The 17,803-nt window shown below is 43.4% G+C and overlaps 1 protein-coding gene across 1 annotated transcript in view; it reads right to left on the bottom strand.

Moving 5' to 3' along the window:
• Positions 1 to 1,699: 1,699 nt before the first annotated feature.
• The window catches only part of LOC134222842 (lysozyme-like), a 180,901-nt gene continuing 164,797 nt past the window's right edge, over positions 1,700 to 17,803 (bottom strand). The window contains exons 3-4 of the mRNA XM_062701993.1: positions 2,281 to 2,354; positions 1,700 to 2,029 (exon numbers count right to left, since the gene is read on the bottom strand). Of these exons, the coding sequence (XP_062557977.1) occupies positions 1,883 to 2,029; positions 2,281 to 2,354 (221 nt within the window). The 3' untranslated portion in view covers positions 1,700 to 1,882. The remainder of the gene's footprint in view (positions 2,030 to 2,280; positions 2,355 to 17,803) is intronic.

Raw genomic sequence — 17,803 nt, 5'->3', positions numbered from 1 at the left:
CTCTGACACTCCACATCGAACCAACCCGTCCTGAGTCGCCTGTGTGTAGTGCCTACCACTTCTCGTGCTGTTGTGCTCACCGCTCCATGGATCGACTCCCATAGATCGTTGATGTTGTCGTTAACGTTGATTGCACTTATCCGTTCGTCGAGCTTCTAGCAGTACTCAGCCGATACTCCTTCCGCCGACAATCGCTGGATATTGTAACGCATCGTTCGCTGTGATCTTTCGTTCGATACAGTTGACAACCGTGATCGAATTTTACTGACAACGAGGTAGTGATCAGAGTCAATGTTCGGACCTACATCGATAACATCCGAGAAATGGCGCCCATCCACCAAAACATGGTCTATCTGGTTGCAAGTTTCACCATTTGGGTGTCTACAGGTGTGCTTTCGGATATTCCTTCGTCCAAAGTAGGTGCTACTGATGGCCATCCCTCTGGCAGCAGCGAAATTTACTAGCCGTAGGCCGTTGTCATTGGTAGCGGAGTGAAGGCTCTCCCTACCAATTAGGGACGGAAAAAGTCCTCTCTACCGACCTGAGCTTTAGCGTCTCCGATAACAATGCTTGTCATGCTTTGGGCACTCTCCATAGGCTTTATCAAGACATTCATAAAACGTGTCCTTCACGTCGTCGGATTTATCATTTGTCGGTGCGTAGACGTTGATTAGACTGTAATTGAAGAATTTGCCCCGTATCCTCAACACACAGATTCGTTTGCTAATGGGTTTCCACCGCATCACTCGCTTCATCTGCTTTCCCATCACTACGAAACCAAATCCATGCTCTGCTTTTCCGCCGCCGCTGTGATAGATGTTATACTTGATTGCAGTGTTGGTCGTGGGGTCCATTTATTTATTGCTTATTTATAGCCTGATTTCTTTATTGGCAATTTCCTAATTTTTTAGGGGGAGTTTGAATTTTAGTCGAGAAAATTACCTCTACAGTAGTCAGACAAGCCATAATAAGTTGATTTGTTGATCTTTGGAAGTACGTTGCAAGTTAACGGCTTTATAATTTGGTGATGTGTTGTGGGTGGTTTGATTTGTGATTCCGTGAAAATTTCCCGGTATGTGATTACCTACAATATATCATATGTCTAGTTGTTACTCTTTATGGATAAGTCCCGTGGATCCGCATTCATCTTTTACTCCCTTTATTTATATTAAATAGAAGCATCGTGATCGAAACGAGAAAAAAAAAACTGTGTTGGTGGAATCAAAATGTCAATCGGATCACATTTTTTCTCAGTATGAACACCGTGGCGAACAATGACACTCACTCGACATTTGTCGTGCACAGATTATAAAGATGAATAAAGGACCATGTTTTGCGATCAGTCCATCCTCATGTACAGTTCGGTTATAGAACTAGTCGACCTTCAATTCCCCAGTTTGTAAAATAATCCATCGCACTCAAAGATGTCAATCAGAACAGCGACAAGAAAAAACATCTTGTTCAAGAGATTCCACAACACTTGTCGAACTTTATTATTGCACCAATTCTTTGTCTGGTCATTAGTCATCAGCTGTGGAAATTCTGCTTGGGAAACCTTACCTTATCAATACCAAAAAACCAAAAAACTGAGTATTGAATCTGTATCATTTGAATTTTCAGTTTCACCGTTTCAAGCTCTCCCAAATGAGATATTTCAAAGTATGGAGAATTCGAATGAAATAAAACACTGCGAATAATATTTTCGTTTTAAAATTTAGATAGGAGCTTTTTATTTAAATAAAAATAAATTATTCACGACCTTGAAATGAATTACACATTTACCGTTAGACGTCTTGGTCACTTCACCGAGGAGGATTCAGATCAGAACATGCATGACGGATGGGCAGCTTATGATGATGGAATGTTTAACAGCAGTCTTCCTTTACAGTTGGATTCCCGCTGCCTCATGGATGCACTGATCGATTTTGCTCTGATAGGCCACGGGGACGGCATTTTTGCACCCATAGCCTCCCAGCTTATGGATAGCGGCGTGATCCAAACAATCGATAATGCCATCTCCGTTGCAATCCTTCGAAAAATATAGACAACGACTTAGAATGAAGCTTAGGAAGTGGGGTTCGATGAACCGTGCTTTCAAAATACAAATTCCCTTCTTCGAGATGACTCAAGAACTGGTTGGACAAGACTTTGACTAGTTAGTTGGGTGGGCATCATGTGCGCGCACGGTCAAGGGCGATCATACGCTGCTAGGCGCGTAGGTTTGAATTTATTGTCTACACTGGATTATAAAATTGTATTGATTTATGCATTCTTTCTTACCTGACCAAACTTCCTCATGTATCCTTGCACGGTCGAGGCAGCACATTGAGGATCGTTGGCGCAGTTTGCGTATGCTGCGGACGAGAAATTCGATGATTCATTAGTTACATATAAGAAATTATAATTGTGGAATCAAAGTTTTTGTAAAAAATGATGGGGCAGATACAACCACATTACTGCAATAAATCTTGTTGCCCCATCTTACCCTCTAACACGTTTTTTGTATACCTAGTTTACACATAACACAGTCACAAATTTCTGTTAAGATGACATGCAGAATGTAGATAACTTTCGTGAAGTAATATCGATATGCACTAGCTCAAAGGTTTTTAAATCATCATGTTCGAGTTACTGTGCAAGCATGCAAAACTATATATTCTCTGATCAACACAGTATCCACCCCAAAATTACTATTTGCATACTGAAGAAATTTCTTCTAATGTCATCGACTGATTTAAATCCCATCTTACTGACTGTACGCTGAGCGTTAAAATTGGTAACGATTTATCGAAAATATTCTGAAATGAGTCCGGCGTTGCTTAATGAATCAACTTAGGTCCTATGCCGTTTTCAATATTCAGCAACAAATCTTCAGCTAAAACTATCGGTGCTTCCTTGACCCGATGAAAAGCATGTATATAGGGTTTCTTACCCCATTCCCGGCCTAACATGCGTACGACTGCATTATTTAATTGATATTTATAACAAGGAGTAACTTTTCCTGAATTTTATGGGCCGTGCAATACTGCAATGGGGTTCACCTCTGTTTAAAAAATTGCTATTCTTGCTAAACATCGTTTGAAAAAGCTTTTATTTGATTTAAATTAACAATGTGCAGCACGCATTTCAGTCTCATCGATGGCTTTTCCGGCATACCCCAAGTCTCTTCGGCATACGCAATATTTTACTCAATCTCTCAACACCTTGCTCTCATTCTCTCTCTCTCGGGACGGTAGAAAATGCGACGTAAACAAAAATATAGGGGAGGGACGTTCAATATTCGCCCCCTTAGCAAATCTTCAAATTTAACGATGATAATGGTCGAAATTATGTACTTCAAATGTGTTAACCACTAATTTAACTTACCATCTATAATACGGAATAAAAATTTGGACGAAAAACTAATTATATTCCGAGAAAACAATTTTATTTTGAAGCGCTGCATTTTCGTGCAAATTCAAACCATGCGGGTTGAAACGCGCCACCCCGAGGCTAAAACGCGCCAGCCTAAAAATGTAAGCAAACAGCAGTGAACTGCCAGAAGAATCAAGTATCAATTTATGAAAAGTCCTATTCTCGTTTCCACTGCAATGAAAGCTTATGAAACGTTAATTAATTTGTTTTTGCTAAATTAACGTGTAACTAGTTGACAAGATATGTTTATTCTTTAACTTATTTGGTGGGCGCATGTAATCTTCTGTTCACGGTACATGTATCACGCTTCCATGAAATTCCTGGAGTGAGATCTTAAGGTCTACATGAGTAACCAACGATCTATCAGACTGCTTCGAATGTGATATATGCCCTTTGCTATACGTAGAATAGAATGTGTTCATATCATAGTTTCTTGATAGTCCAATAAATTTCTGGATCAAGGCCATAAGATCTATTGTAGGATCAAAAAATCGATCGGACTGTTTTAAACATGGTACATGCCCTTTATGACACATAGAATAGAATGCGTACGTATAGGTTCTAGGTCGTCCAAGAAATCCATGGAATAGGCCTTTGGGTCTACAAACGGAATCAAAGATTACTTGGATTGATTCAAATATGGTACATGCCCTTTGTGATGCATAGAATAGAACGCGTTCCAAGCAAAGGTTATTGGTCGTCCAATAAATTCCTGGAATAAGCCCTTAGGTCTAAATGTGTAACCAAAGGTTACTTGGATTGTATCGAATGTGCTCACAATATGCGTTCTTGGCCATCCAGGAAATCTGTGGAATCAGGCCTTTTGATCTACATGTGTAACCATAGATCAATTGGATTGATTCAAATATGCTACATGCACTTTGTGATGCATAGAATAAACCGCGCTCCAAGCATAGGTTCTTGGTCGTCCAAGAAATTCTTGGAATAAGCTCTTAGATCTACATACATCAAATAAATTGTTCCAAAATTTGCACATGCCCTTCATAGAACATAGAATAGAACGCGTTCACAGCATAGGTTTTTGATCGATCGAGAAATCCCTGGAATAAGGTCTTAAGTCAACATGCGTAACCAAAGGTTACTTGGATTGTTTCAAATATGGAGCATGCCCTTTGTGATTCATAGAATAGAATGTGTTTACATAATATGTTCTTGGCTGTCCAAGAAATCCCTGAAATAAAGCCTTAAGATCTATATGCGTAACCATAGAACCATTGGATTGTTTCAAATATGGTACATGCCCTATGTGATGCATAGAATAGAACACGTTCCAAGCATAGGTTCTTGGTCATTCAAGAAATTCCTGGAATAAGCCCTTAGGTGTACACGCTTAAGCGAAGGTTACTTGGTTTGTTTCAAATATCTTTTTTCTTTCTTTTTTTTTCTCTTTTGTTTTGTAGTAGATCTTGAGGCCTTGCTCTAGGTATGTATTGGATAACCGACAACCTATGCCGTAGATACATTTAATTCTATAATTAAAATGGGCATGTACCACATTTAAAATCGATCGATTTATCTTCGGTTACTCGTGCAGATCTGTGTGACATTCTCAAGGGATTTCTTGGATGATCAAGAACCTTTGCCGCTGACTTATTCTATTCTACACATCCAAAAGGGCATGTACCACATTTAAAACAGATACGATGGCTCATTCTATTCTAATCATCCAGATGGACATGTGCCATAATTTAAACAGTCCGACTGAACTTTACTGCCACTAACCGCAAGTCGAGCTCATATTTATATGGAGGCCCATATACAGATGTGCTAGACTTGCGGTTAGCGGCAGTTTAGTTATGCACGTAGATTTGAGGACCTAACTCCAGGTATTTCTTGGATGACCGAGAACCTCTACCGTTGACTTTTTCTATTCTTCACATCCAAAAGGTTACGTACCACATTTAAAACAGTCCGATACATCTTTAGTTACGCGTGTAGATCTGAGGACTCCAGGGATTTCTCGGATGACCGAAAACCTCTGCCGTTGACTTTTCTACACTTCCAAAAGGGCAAGTACCACATTTGAAACAGTCCGATACATTTTTAGTGACGCGTGAAGACCTTGAGGCCAAACTCCGGGGATTTCTTGAATGACCCAGAATCTCTAACGATGGCTCATTCTATTCTACACATTCAAAAGGACATGTGCCATAACTGAAAGAGTCCGATTGATTTTTAGTTACTTGTGTAGATCTAAGGACCTAAATCCAGGGATATCTTGGAAGACCGAAAACCTCTACCGTTGACTTATTCTATTCCACACATACAAAAGGGTATGTACTACAATTAAAACAGTACGATTGATCTTTAGTTACGCGTGTAGATCTGAGGACCTAACTCCAGGGAATTCTTGGATGACCGAAAACCTCTACCGTTGACTTATTCTATTCTACACATCCAAAAGGGCATGTACCACATTTAAAACAGTCCGATTGATCTTTAGTTACGCGTGTAGATCTGAGGATCTAATTCCAGGGATTTCTTGGATGACCAAGAACCTCTATCGCTGACTTATTCTATTCTTCACATCCAAAAGGACATGTACCACATTTAAAACAGTACGATTGATCTTTCGTTACACATCTGAGAACTCCAGGGATTTCTTGGATGACCGAAAACCTCTGCCGTTGACTCATTCTATTCTACACATCCAAAAGGGCATGTACCACATTTAAAATAGTCTGATACATCCCTAGCAGCACACATGTTCCATATAGGTTACTCATATTTGACCAGATTTAGTCACAATCAAGTTACTTCAAGCATTTTTGTCCATTTTGTGCTGCTTAAGGCCCAACTCCAGGGATTTCTTGAATGACCCAAGAATCTCTTACGTTAGCCTTCTCTATTCTACACATCCAGAAGGACATGTGCCATAATTGAAACAGTCCGATTGATCTTCAGCTACGCTTGTAGATCTTTAGCTCTTACTCCAGGGATTTCTTGGATGCCCAAAAATCTATGCTAAAAAAAACTGTATTCTGAGTAGTCTCCGTACTACATATTTACTACTCTCCCTTCGTCTCACTTCTCGCTTTTTTTTCTCTATTCTTTATAATTTCACTCCTTGTACATTGTACCTCTCACGGCTCGTTTCTCACTACTCACATCCCATTTATCAATTGTCATATTCCTTTTCATGCTTTTTTGCTCATTTCTCACACAAAGTATCTCGCTTATTACTTCTCACCTCACTACTTGCTTCGCTTTTCACTGATCACATCTTATTTCGCACTTCTTACAGCTTGCCTGTCGCTTCTCACTTCTCAATACTCATTGTTTTTTCTCGCTTCTCCCATCTCACTCCTCAGTTCTTATATCCCAAATCTCAGCTTACAATCCACGATTGATTATAAAACTATTGAGGGATTTTTGTGGCATTCCCAATTTCTACTTTTCACTTGTTGTTTCTCACTTCTCGCTGCTTATCACTCATAACTTCACACTCATCCCTTTTCACTTTTATCTTCTCACTTTTCAATTCCTACTTTTAACTTTTATATTGATAATTATTCAAAAATAAATTATTAGTGGCACACGCCCTTCTCAAACTATATATGACATCCATAGTCAAGCACATCAGATGGGCGCGTTTTATCCTGCATGCAGAGGTTTTATTAAAATGTGTGTTTTTCTATGGAAAATGTAGTAAAGTTAACTTTTTAGTAACTAGGCACAATCTTAGGGGGGTCCGTAGAGTAGTTGTCTACACGTCTGACTCTGAATCAGATGGTCATGGGTTCGATTCCCACCCCCTCCACATCCCTTATACAGGGAAAAGTCAACATGACTATAAAAAATAAAAGTCTACGGGCATAAAAGAAAAATAACAACAAGTCTTATGTGTGAGATTTTCAAATAAGAATGTAAAAGGTCGATAAAGCAGATCACGATTTGTAAACTCCACGGAGTATAAATAGAAATAGGTTGGACATATGGCCTGCGATGCCCACCCCCCTGAAATGAGATGTAGTTCTTGAAGCCGTCTACCGATTTGGTGGCGCTAGTGTTGCTTTTCCTATTTTAAGCTCCGTTCATACCGCCGCGAGAGCATTGGCGATTGGCGCTTTGATATTGCATGAAGAAGAAGAAGAAGAAGGATGATAATCAAAAATATTCACTTTGGAAAACATACGAAGAAATTTTGAACCTCTCCTTTAAAATTCTAGAAGCAATTTAATTAAAAACGGTAAGCAGTACGGGGTAGACTTGTTTTCTACTGCATAATAAACACAATATTTCAATTTCATTTTTTATTTTGTGATATCATAGGGGAACTGTTCCGATCTCCATCTCACTGTACATATATCCATCTCATCGCTAAACAAAGAAATACGGCACCAAATTCGTTGCTTCTTTTTGTCAACAGGCGTGCTCACTGCTGAAAAAAATCACAAAAATAATAAACAAACCAAATTGCTTTCCATTGCTTTGTTTTTGATGGGATGGAAATAGGGGCTATGAGATGAAGTGTCGAACCGTTCCCCTACATAATACACAGTATAAGAAAAGTCTAACGCCGTACTGTTTACCGTTTTTAATTAAATTGCCACTAGAATTTCAGAGAAGAGTTTCAAAAATATCCTCGTATGTTTTCCCTTCCTTTTTTTTTAAATATCACCTTTCTGCTTTTTCTTCGGCATGCAACATCAAAGCGCCAATTAATAACGTCGAAAATCACGCAACAATGCAATACATCTCGTTGAATATAATTTAACAATGCAACACATGCCGCTTGCGCATCCGACTGTTCTGGCTTCGTGTGTTTATTGCTTAACCGGCAATGTTTACATCCAGCACCATGTTTTTGGCTTCAGGCGAGTTGTTCGTGGATGACAGCCGTTTCATGGGGGTGGCGATGCCAGTCCAGTTAGGTGGGTGTGTGCGCAAAAGAAAAGCACCACCCAAACCAGAAAAAAAGAAGAAGAAGGCACAATCTTTACTAATTTGTTTTTCCAGACATGTGCAAAGATTATTGAGGGTCTGTCTCATTTGGAGAATTAAACTTAAAAGTGACAGTTCACAAATTAAAAAATCACCCGGTCATAAGAATGGCTGGTGCTACCCAACAATTCCAATAAGACATCGATGGAAAATGATTTGATATCTGTCAAAGTAATCTTGCTCTGCAAGTAGGGTTAATCGATAATAATTAAACAGTCACTTTTAAGTTTAATTTCAGTTTAATTATCCAAATGAGACAGACCCTGAAAAAATGTTTTTATCTAGTGGAAAATCCTTACGGGAACGAAAGCTTAAATTTTATCAAAAGGCGGAAAAAAACAAATTTATTTTTAAAATTTTTATTATAGATGTCTTGACTATTATTTTTAATTTGTTGATCTAAAAACAAGTTTAGGCGTCAGCTGCCATCGGTTTTGTAACTTAATTTAGCCAATTAACCCAGAAAATGCAATGGCTCGTATAGGGCACTGCACGAAAAGATCTTTTTCTCTTTTGTTCTTCATAAGTTTTGACATTTACTGGCCTTGTTGTTTTCTAATTTCTTTGCAGCGAGAAAGAGACAAAGCAGCCCGTGCAGTGCCCTATTAGCTGACTGGCGCATTTTAAACCTAGTTCCCCTACACGTTCCACGACAACCACGTCCGCTACCTCCCACCAATCCTTCCACTGTACACAACACTGCTACACCATCCAAAACACACCACCACTCAAAAACTGCACTACTGTCAACTGCTAATGTGATACTCGGTGATCGTCACGGAAATACCGTTCTTGCACGCGCTTTGTTGGACAGCGGGTCTCAAATATCTCTAATAACAACATCTCAACGTTTAAATTTCCGTCGACTTCGTGAGAATTTGCCTGTTAAAGGAGTGGGTGGTTCTCTATCTGTTGCTAAACAGTCAGTACTAGCAACAATACTGTCCTGCAACTCTGAGTACAAGTCTTGCGTGGTACAGGCTACCCTAGCAGCACAATCGAAGCGAATTTGATTGCTGCGACTTAATTGTGACTGAATCTGGTCATATATATGTTGCAGTGATCTATTTCAAATATGTGCTGCTCGGGTATGTACTGTCGAAGATCATGTCAAGCCTGCCGCAGCAGCACATCGATACTTCGTCGTAGAATCTGCATACAGGAGTTTGCCTTGCGGATCCGAATTTCAATGAGCCTGAGGCTATCGATGACATCTTGGGTGTCACAGTTTTTTACGATCTGCTGCTGAGTGCACTGAAACCGCTTGCGTCAGCTACAGTACAGTAGCATCGTCTTCAGTAACCACGGAGGAAGTCTTTGAAGAACTCTCGAAGTTGTGGGAGTTGGAATCCTGTCACACTGCTGCTTATCCATCGAGGAATCTGCTTGTGAAGCAATTTTCGAGGAAACAACTGCAAGGAGCCCTGATGGGAAGTTTCGAGTTCAGTTACCGAAGTAAAAACATGTTCTGGAGAAGTTCGGGGGCGATAGCGAAGAAACGCTTCATCTCTATGGAGAAACGGCTGGATGCCAATTCGGAATTGAAAGCCATGTACACGGCATTCATGCATGAATATCTTCAGATGGGACACATGAAAGAGGTACAGGCGGACGACGAGGAGTCGACTCGGACTTAGGGTGGTTTTTGATGCATCTTGAACGATGTTTTGATGGTTCGGCCTGTCGTTCAAAATGATCTGCGAAGCATCTTACTGCGGTTCCGGATGTATAGGTACGCGGTCATTGGAGACGCTGAAAAGATGTACCGAATGGTAAGCCAGCCAGCATCGGATCAGTTGCTGCACAAGATTTCCTGGATGGATTCGAGTCAGGAGCCACTGAAGACGTATAAGCTCACCACAGTCACCTACGGCACATCATCTGCGGCTTATCTTGCTACTAGGTGCCTGAACAAGTGCGCTGACGAGGGTGCGGAGCGCTATCCTGCAGCTGCAGCTGTCGTTAAAAAGTGTTTTTATGTAGATGATATGCTGGCTCACACACAATAGAAGAAGGGAAGCAGCTATGCAAAGACGTGCTAGAGCTTCTGAAAAAGAATGGGTTCAACCTCAGAAAGTGGAATACAAACAATCCAGCGATTCTGGCTGAAATTCCTCCCGATCTAAGAGACGAGCGCGAAGTTCTTAATCTGTACGAAAAGGTTACCGTGAAGACACTGGGTCTCACATGGGAACTGGCAGCAGATAGATTTTGGATCAAGGTTCCCCACAGGAAACCTGAAGGGCATGTTATCTATCGGATTGTGTTATCCGAAATAGCACGCCTGTTCGACCCTTACGGACTAGTGGGTCCAGTAATAGTACAAGGAAAGATATTCCTGCAAGATCTTTGGAAAGCTAAATACACATGGGATGAACTGCTGTGCGCCGTTGGTTAGAGTTCAGAAGCAATCTAGCCGACTTAGACACGGTGTAAGTTCCACAGTGGATTGGCTTTGGTAAAGACGTGATCACTTGTGAATTCCATAGGTTCAACGATACTAGCAACAAGGCCTACGGAGCTGTCGTCTACTTACGTTGTGTGAACTTGGTCGGAAGAATAACGGTCAATTTGATGATAGCCAAGTCAAAGGTCACACCATTGGAAGACCTCAGCCGCAGGAAGAAGAAACAATCCACACCTCGGCTGGAATTGTCGGCTGCGTTACTGTTGGCTCATCTGTACGAGAACGTCAAGGGCAGTCTGGAGATTTCAGCGCCTGCTTTCTTTTGGACGGATTCAACGATCGTCAAGTATTGGATCTCGTCGCACCCATCGAGGTGGCAAGTCTTCGACTCGGTAACTCTGGAGGAGAGAGCTCTTCCTCCAAGTAATGTATTCACACTTAGTTCTTCTTTGTTAAACCTTGTTCGACTGACTGCCTGGATACGTTGATTTTCTACCAATTGTCAACTTGGAAACAGCCATCAACGGAGGACAGGATCACAGAGTGCTGATGAATACAACTCGGCGCTGCTAGCGTTGGTGAAGCTAGCCCAATCGGAATGCTTTCAACTAGAATTGGCGGATATTGTAGCTAAAAATGAAGTAAGACCAACCTCAAAAATACACAATCTTCACTCGATGGGATAATCTGTGTTGGTGGCCGGCTCAGAAATGCTACGATCTCACCAGGTCGCAGACATCAAATGATCTTGGATAGCCATCACCCGTTAACTAAGCTAATTCTGATTGATTATCATCATCCACTACTTCATTGGAGGACCTCTGTTGATGATAGCGTGCGTTCGTGAAAAGAACGTTCTGACCGCTGAGCGTCCGGAATCTCGCCAGGAGGGTCCTACATGAGTGCATTAGGTACATAAGAGCAAGGCCACGCGTGCATGAGAAGCTGATGGGAGACCTTCCGCTCAAACGAGTGTCACCAGCGCCTGTATTCCAGGGGCACCGGTCAAGTGCTACCTTTGTCTGTTCGTATGTTTAGCCTGCAAGGCCGTGCATATAGAGGTCGTTATGGATCTCACCAGCGATGCTTTCATAGCCGCACTCAGGAGGTTCTGATACTTTGCGACAACGTCACCAACTTTGTTGAAGCGCGAAGACAATTGTACGAGCTACACAACATTTTTCGGCAAGATCAGTTCCAAGACCGAGTGTCAACGGAAGCGGCTCTAGACTCAATTGAGTTTAAGTTCATTCCCGCCAGATCTCCCAATTTCGACCGCTTGTGGGAAGCCGCAGTGAAGCCGGTGAAAAGACATATGAGGAGAGTAATCGGAAACAGAATGCTGAAGTGCGATGGAATACATACTGTTGGCGCACAGATTAAAGCTTGCCTTAATTCGATGCCGTTAACTCCAATCAGCAACGATCCTACGAATGTGATTCTAACGCCGGGGAACTTCCTCATCCAGCGACCGCTCACTGCAGTGCCTGAACCAAATATCAGCGAGGCACTGCCAGAGAATGAGGCTTTCAGCAGGATGGCATCGGGTTCTAGCAATACAGCCAGGTGATTCTGGAATCGTTCGTCGACGGATTATTTATCAAGTCTATAGAGTCGTAATAGATGGACGAGAAGCAGGACAACCTCACTGTTGCGTACAATTTTGTTGACCTCTTAAAATAAGACAACGTACCACCGCTGAAATGGAGGTTGGGATGAGTCACGGAGGTTCATACAGGTGCTGACGGGAATGTGAGAGTAGTCACTGTCCGTACGAAAGATGGGCCATATCGCAGAGCAGTGGCACAGCAAATGCTGGGTAAAGCGTACCATTGGTACTTCGCGTACGTGAAGGAATAAAATAGACCCCATCTCGCGGTCCTTAGCCTCTTACCCAGCAACTCCTATCCATAACTCCTCGTGGTGCTGGCTGGCTACGAGCAACCTTAGGGAAGATCGGGTAACCAACCCCGGTGGGAACTATGGTCGTATGCTGACAGGGAAGGGGAGGGGGGTGCAAATCTTACTGAGCGTCTGTTCTACATGTCAGGATCAGCTCAAAACAGCGTCTGTTTTCCATATTAGGGGCGGCTGATCATCGTCCGAGTGCCAACGAGGGACTCTAAACTAAACTATACAATACCATGTTGTATCGTGTCAGCATCGAGAAGGCAGCCCTTCAACGCGATGGTGGTAGCGCAACCTCAGGAATACCAATAAAGATTCTACAGTTACCAAGAAAGGCAAAAGTAGGAGCAAACGGAGTGATTCAACGGCAAATAGACTCGGTAACGAATAAAGCGACAATGGTTGGAAAGTCGGATCTTGGAACGTGAGAACTTTTGAATGAACCCGGCACGTAAGCGAGAGCTCCCGGCTCGTGAGCTGCAGAAGGTCGGCGTGAGTGTGGCAGCAATCCAGGAAATACGGTGGCCCATAACTGGAGAACGTGAATTCCGGGCGCTGGATCCCATCGCGAACAGTTCATTCAAGTAAGGCCATCTACTATAGGCGGCGGTGACAGAGCAGAACGAGGAGTTGGCTTCATGAGTTGGCATGAGTTCTATGAGAGCCTTTATAAGGCCTACGGAGAGCGCCCAACACACGATGTAAAGATTATCATCGGGTATGCAAATGCGCAGATTAGAAGAGAAAGTTTCTTTCGCCCTGTCATTGTTACGGAAAGCGTTCATTTCGCTATTAACGATAATGGTCTGCGACTTGTAATCTTTGCTGCTGCTAGACGGATGGCAATAAGTAGTTCCTACTTCGCACGTCAACGGATCTGGCGACGTCAACAGATTGTGGGAAAATATCCACGAAGCTGTGACTACAACAGCGCAGGAAGTGCACAGCGACGCCAACGAAATGGTTGGTTTTATGAGGAGGAGTGCCAGGGAGTGACGGACGTGAGAAAATGGTTGCTTGAAGTCGAATGTTAATGGCTGGTACCCGTTCCAACAGAGAGCGGTACAGTGTAGCATGGCAGAAAAGAAACGAATCCACCGCAGAAAAAAAGCAACGCGAAGAGAGTGTGACAGCTGGAAGCGCAGGAAAACATGGAGGTAGAAACAATATGCGGAGGTTTTACGCCGCAGCATAAGACTGCGCCAATGCCCGCTATGTGCAATGGTAACCGAGAGGGGAATTCGCTGACAGACAAGTACTATGGTGTGGCAGCTAGGTGGAAGGAGCACTTGGAAAAAATTTGCTATGAACGGTGAAAATGAAGGTGTATTAAGGAGCAGGATGGACATAGTTTGGTAACGGTCAATGCTGTGGTGAAACCACCAACGCTGGATGAGATTAAGAAGGCTCCAAACGAGCTGAAAAACAGTAAAGCTACTGGAAGATCCCGGTCGAGCTTCTCAAACACGGAAGTGACCAGCTGCATCAATCAATCCACCACATTATCTAGAAAATATGGGAGTAGGAAAAAATGCTCAAGGGCTGGGTTGATGTCCTCTACATGTCTAATCTATAAGAAAGGGCAAGGACTAGAACAAAATAATTACAGAGGGATCACCCTTCTGAACTCGGCGCACAAAATCCTGTCGGGGATCCTAATGAACAGACTGAGATCATTTTGAGAAGTCCTTCGTCGGCTAATATCAGTAGAAGCTATTCGTCAGGGCTGACTAACGACGGATCAGTTGTTTAGCCTGCGGATGATCCTTGATAAAATTCCTAAACAAACAATCAGTAGACTCACTATCTGCTCATTGATTTCACAGAAGCGTAAGATCCGGTGTAAAGAAATGCAGTTTTGTGGTGACAATGTCCGAAGGGTTTTCCGGCGGAACTGATTAGACTCATACGCGCAACGCTCAAAGGCTCGAAATCAAGTATTCGAATTGCGGATGAAGTGTCAACTCAGTCAGTGATCTTAGACGGATTGGAAGTGCACTTAAATTTATTGTTCATCATTGCACCTGAAGGCGCTTATTAGAGAGATCCGGCGTGCAGAGGAACGGCACTATCATCATCAGCCGTCGTATATTTATTTACGATTCAGACTACACGAAGTGGTCAGTGCGGTATATAAGAGTCTTCCATTCGGCTCTTTGTCCATATTACACATCGCCAACCACGCAGTCTACGGAGGGTCCGCAAGTCATCTTCCACCTGATCGATCCACCTTGCTCGCCGCGCACCTCGCCTTCTTGTGCCGTCGGATCGTTGTCGAGAACCATTTTCACCGGTTACTGTCCGACATTCTGGCTACGTGCCCGGCCCAACGCAGTCGTCCGATTTTCGCGGTGTGAACGATGGATGGTTCTCCCAACAGCCTGACTCGTCAGTGGTCCGTAGAGGACTACCGGTCATGAGCGTTTTGTAGATTGTCAGTTTGGTACGGCGGCGAACTCTATTCGATCGGAGCGTCTTGCGGAGTCAAAAGTACGTACGATTTCCAGCCACTATGCGTCTCCGAATTTCTGCTGGTGCGCTGGCAGTCACCAGTGAGCCCAAGTACACAAATTCTTCTACCACCTCGATTTCGTCAACACCGATGCAAACTCGCGGTGGGTGGCTCATTGTCTTCTCTGAACCTCTTCCTATCATGTACTTCGTCTTCGACGTGTTGATGATCAGTCCGATCCGCTTAGCTCTTCAGTCTGATGTAGGCTTCTCCATCTTCTCAAAGTTAGTGCCATAATATCTATGTCGTCGGCAAAGCCAAATAGCTGGACGGATTTATTGAAATTGTACCACTCGTGTTAATCCCTGCCTTCGTATTACCCTCCAAAGCGATGTTGAATAGCACGAAAGACCATCACCTTGCCGTAACCTCTGGGTTTCGAAGGATCGAGAATGCCCCTGAAACTCGAACTACGCACATCACCCGATCATCGTCGCTTTGATCAACCGTCTGTGCATTAGCTGCCATAGCTGGTCCCGATCGATTGTATCATGCGGCTTTGAAGTCGATGAAAGACGATGTGGGCACGTTGTATTCGGGGCATTTCTGCAGTACTTGGCGAATGGCGAACACCTGGTCCGTGGTGGAGCGTTCGCCCATAAAACCGCCTGGTACTGCCCCGAACTCCTTGCAGTTGGTGCGTCGGCGGCATAAAATTTGGGAGAGTACTGTAGGCGGCGTTCAGCAATGAGATTGCGCGGTAGTTGCTACAATCCAGCTTATCGCCCTTTGTAGATGGGACACACGACACCTTCCATCCACTCCTGCGGCAAAACTTCCTCCTCCCAAATCACGCATATGCTCCTGTGGTTTGGAGACATTGACCTTAGTGGAATCGATCGCAGAGCAGTAGTGGAGGCTTTTGTCCCACTGGAGACGGAGACGGCGAGGATAGGCTTAATCATTAACTCTACCAAGACAAAGTACATGGTGGCAGGAAGAGATAGAGGAAGACCTAGTGGTGTTGGTGCAAAGGTAGTGCTTGATGGGGGTGTTTTAAATCTTGAAGAATTTGTTTACCTCGGAACGCTTGTGACATGTGACAATGCCTTTTCTCGTGAAGTGAAAAGACGTATTGCTACTGCGAATAGGGCGCTTTACGGATTACGTAACCAGCTTAGGTCCCGCAACATGCAGACGGAAACGAAATTTGCTCTATACAAAACTCTGATTCTACCAGTGGCCCTTTATGGATATGAAGCACGGACATTAAAATAGGCGGACCGGAGAGGTTTCGGGGTTTCGAGCGAAAAGTGCTCGTGTACTGGAGGAAACTAGAAAATGGTGTGTGGCGCAGACGTGAATCATGAGCTGTATCAAGTATACAAGAAGAAAATATTGTGAATCGTATTATGGCAAACTTCAGTGGCCTGGTCACTTAGTGTGAATGTCGGAAGAAAGAATAGCGCAATATTCAATAGAGAACCAGATAGGGGCGAGATTTCGGGAAGGCCACGAACACGCTTGCTGCACGCGGTGGAATCGGACCTGGGGACCCTGAACGTTCGGGGAAACCGGAGGAACATCGCCCAAGACCGACGATTATGGAGCTCTACAATATGCCAGGCATAGGTGTATCGACGCTGTAGCCAACCAGGTATCCAGGTAGGTATCGCAGAGCAGTGTCGAAAATTTGGTTCTTCCCATTCGAGATGGCCAACCAGCCGTAGAAGGACAGTAGGTCCTGAACATAAGTATTATCGCCACCGTTGGGGCACTTTCATCTTGCGGTATCGCCGCTATCGCCAGGGGGTAACCAAATTACGTATATTCTCTTCTATGTCGTTAGAAACAAACTGATCTGCTCTCCTTCGATAGTCGCTGTCTGCTGTACGTATGCCTGGACGACCAACATCCATCCGTCTACAACAAACCAGAATAAGTATTTCCTGTCCCCATTTGGGGAAACCGTTGGCACTTCAGTACTGTGTTACACGCCCCCATAGGGGCAAACTTTGGCAGAATGGAGATCTCGGCCACTATCGCCAGAGGACGATCGATAAGTTATGTCATTCCATTTGTTGTTAAGTCTCGGATTCAAGTCGTTCTGTTCTTTGGCTGTTTTTGACAGGAATTTACGCTTACAACCCGGTAGGTGGTCGGCAGAAGTCATCGAGAAGTAAGCGGAGTTTCATCTAGGGAACCCGACGAACAGAATGTTAGATTCCAAGGAGAGCGACGTCAACGAAGTGATGAAATTAGGATTAAGTGTCTTTGAAATATTAGTTTGTAGAATTGAGTGAACTCAAGGGGGCGGTATGTTAGATAATTATTTCATTTTCTTTGCAAGCCACTGTATCGATACGCACTAGATGTGAATTGATCAAGGTCAGTTGTTTACTCATCGTTTGCCACACGATAGCCCTCTCGACCGTAGGCTTTTGATGAATGTTTGCAGCATCCCGGTAGTAGGTAGATGTAGGGTAGATTTAGTTCTATCTCGACGCCGGTGATACCGATCGTCGGCAGTGCGCCGCGTGTTATATAAGTAAAATAAATTACAGTTCACACAACTATGCCGATAGTGGTATCATTCGAAGTCGCCAATAAACAATTCTAGTGACCATTTCACTGCTGTTACCGTTATCGCGTAGTTT

Source organism: Armigeres subalbatus, chromosome 3, assembly GCF_024139115.2.
Source record: "Armigeres subalbatus isolate Guangzhou_Male chromosome 3, GZ_Asu_2, whole genome shotgun sequence".
Classification (NCBI taxonomy): domain Eukaryota; kingdom Metazoa; phylum Arthropoda; class Insecta; order Diptera; family Culicidae; genus Armigeres; species Armigeres subalbatus.
The sequence above is the reverse complement of the archived record's forward strand: the minus strand, read 5'-3'. Positions and strand labels throughout refer to the sequence as shown.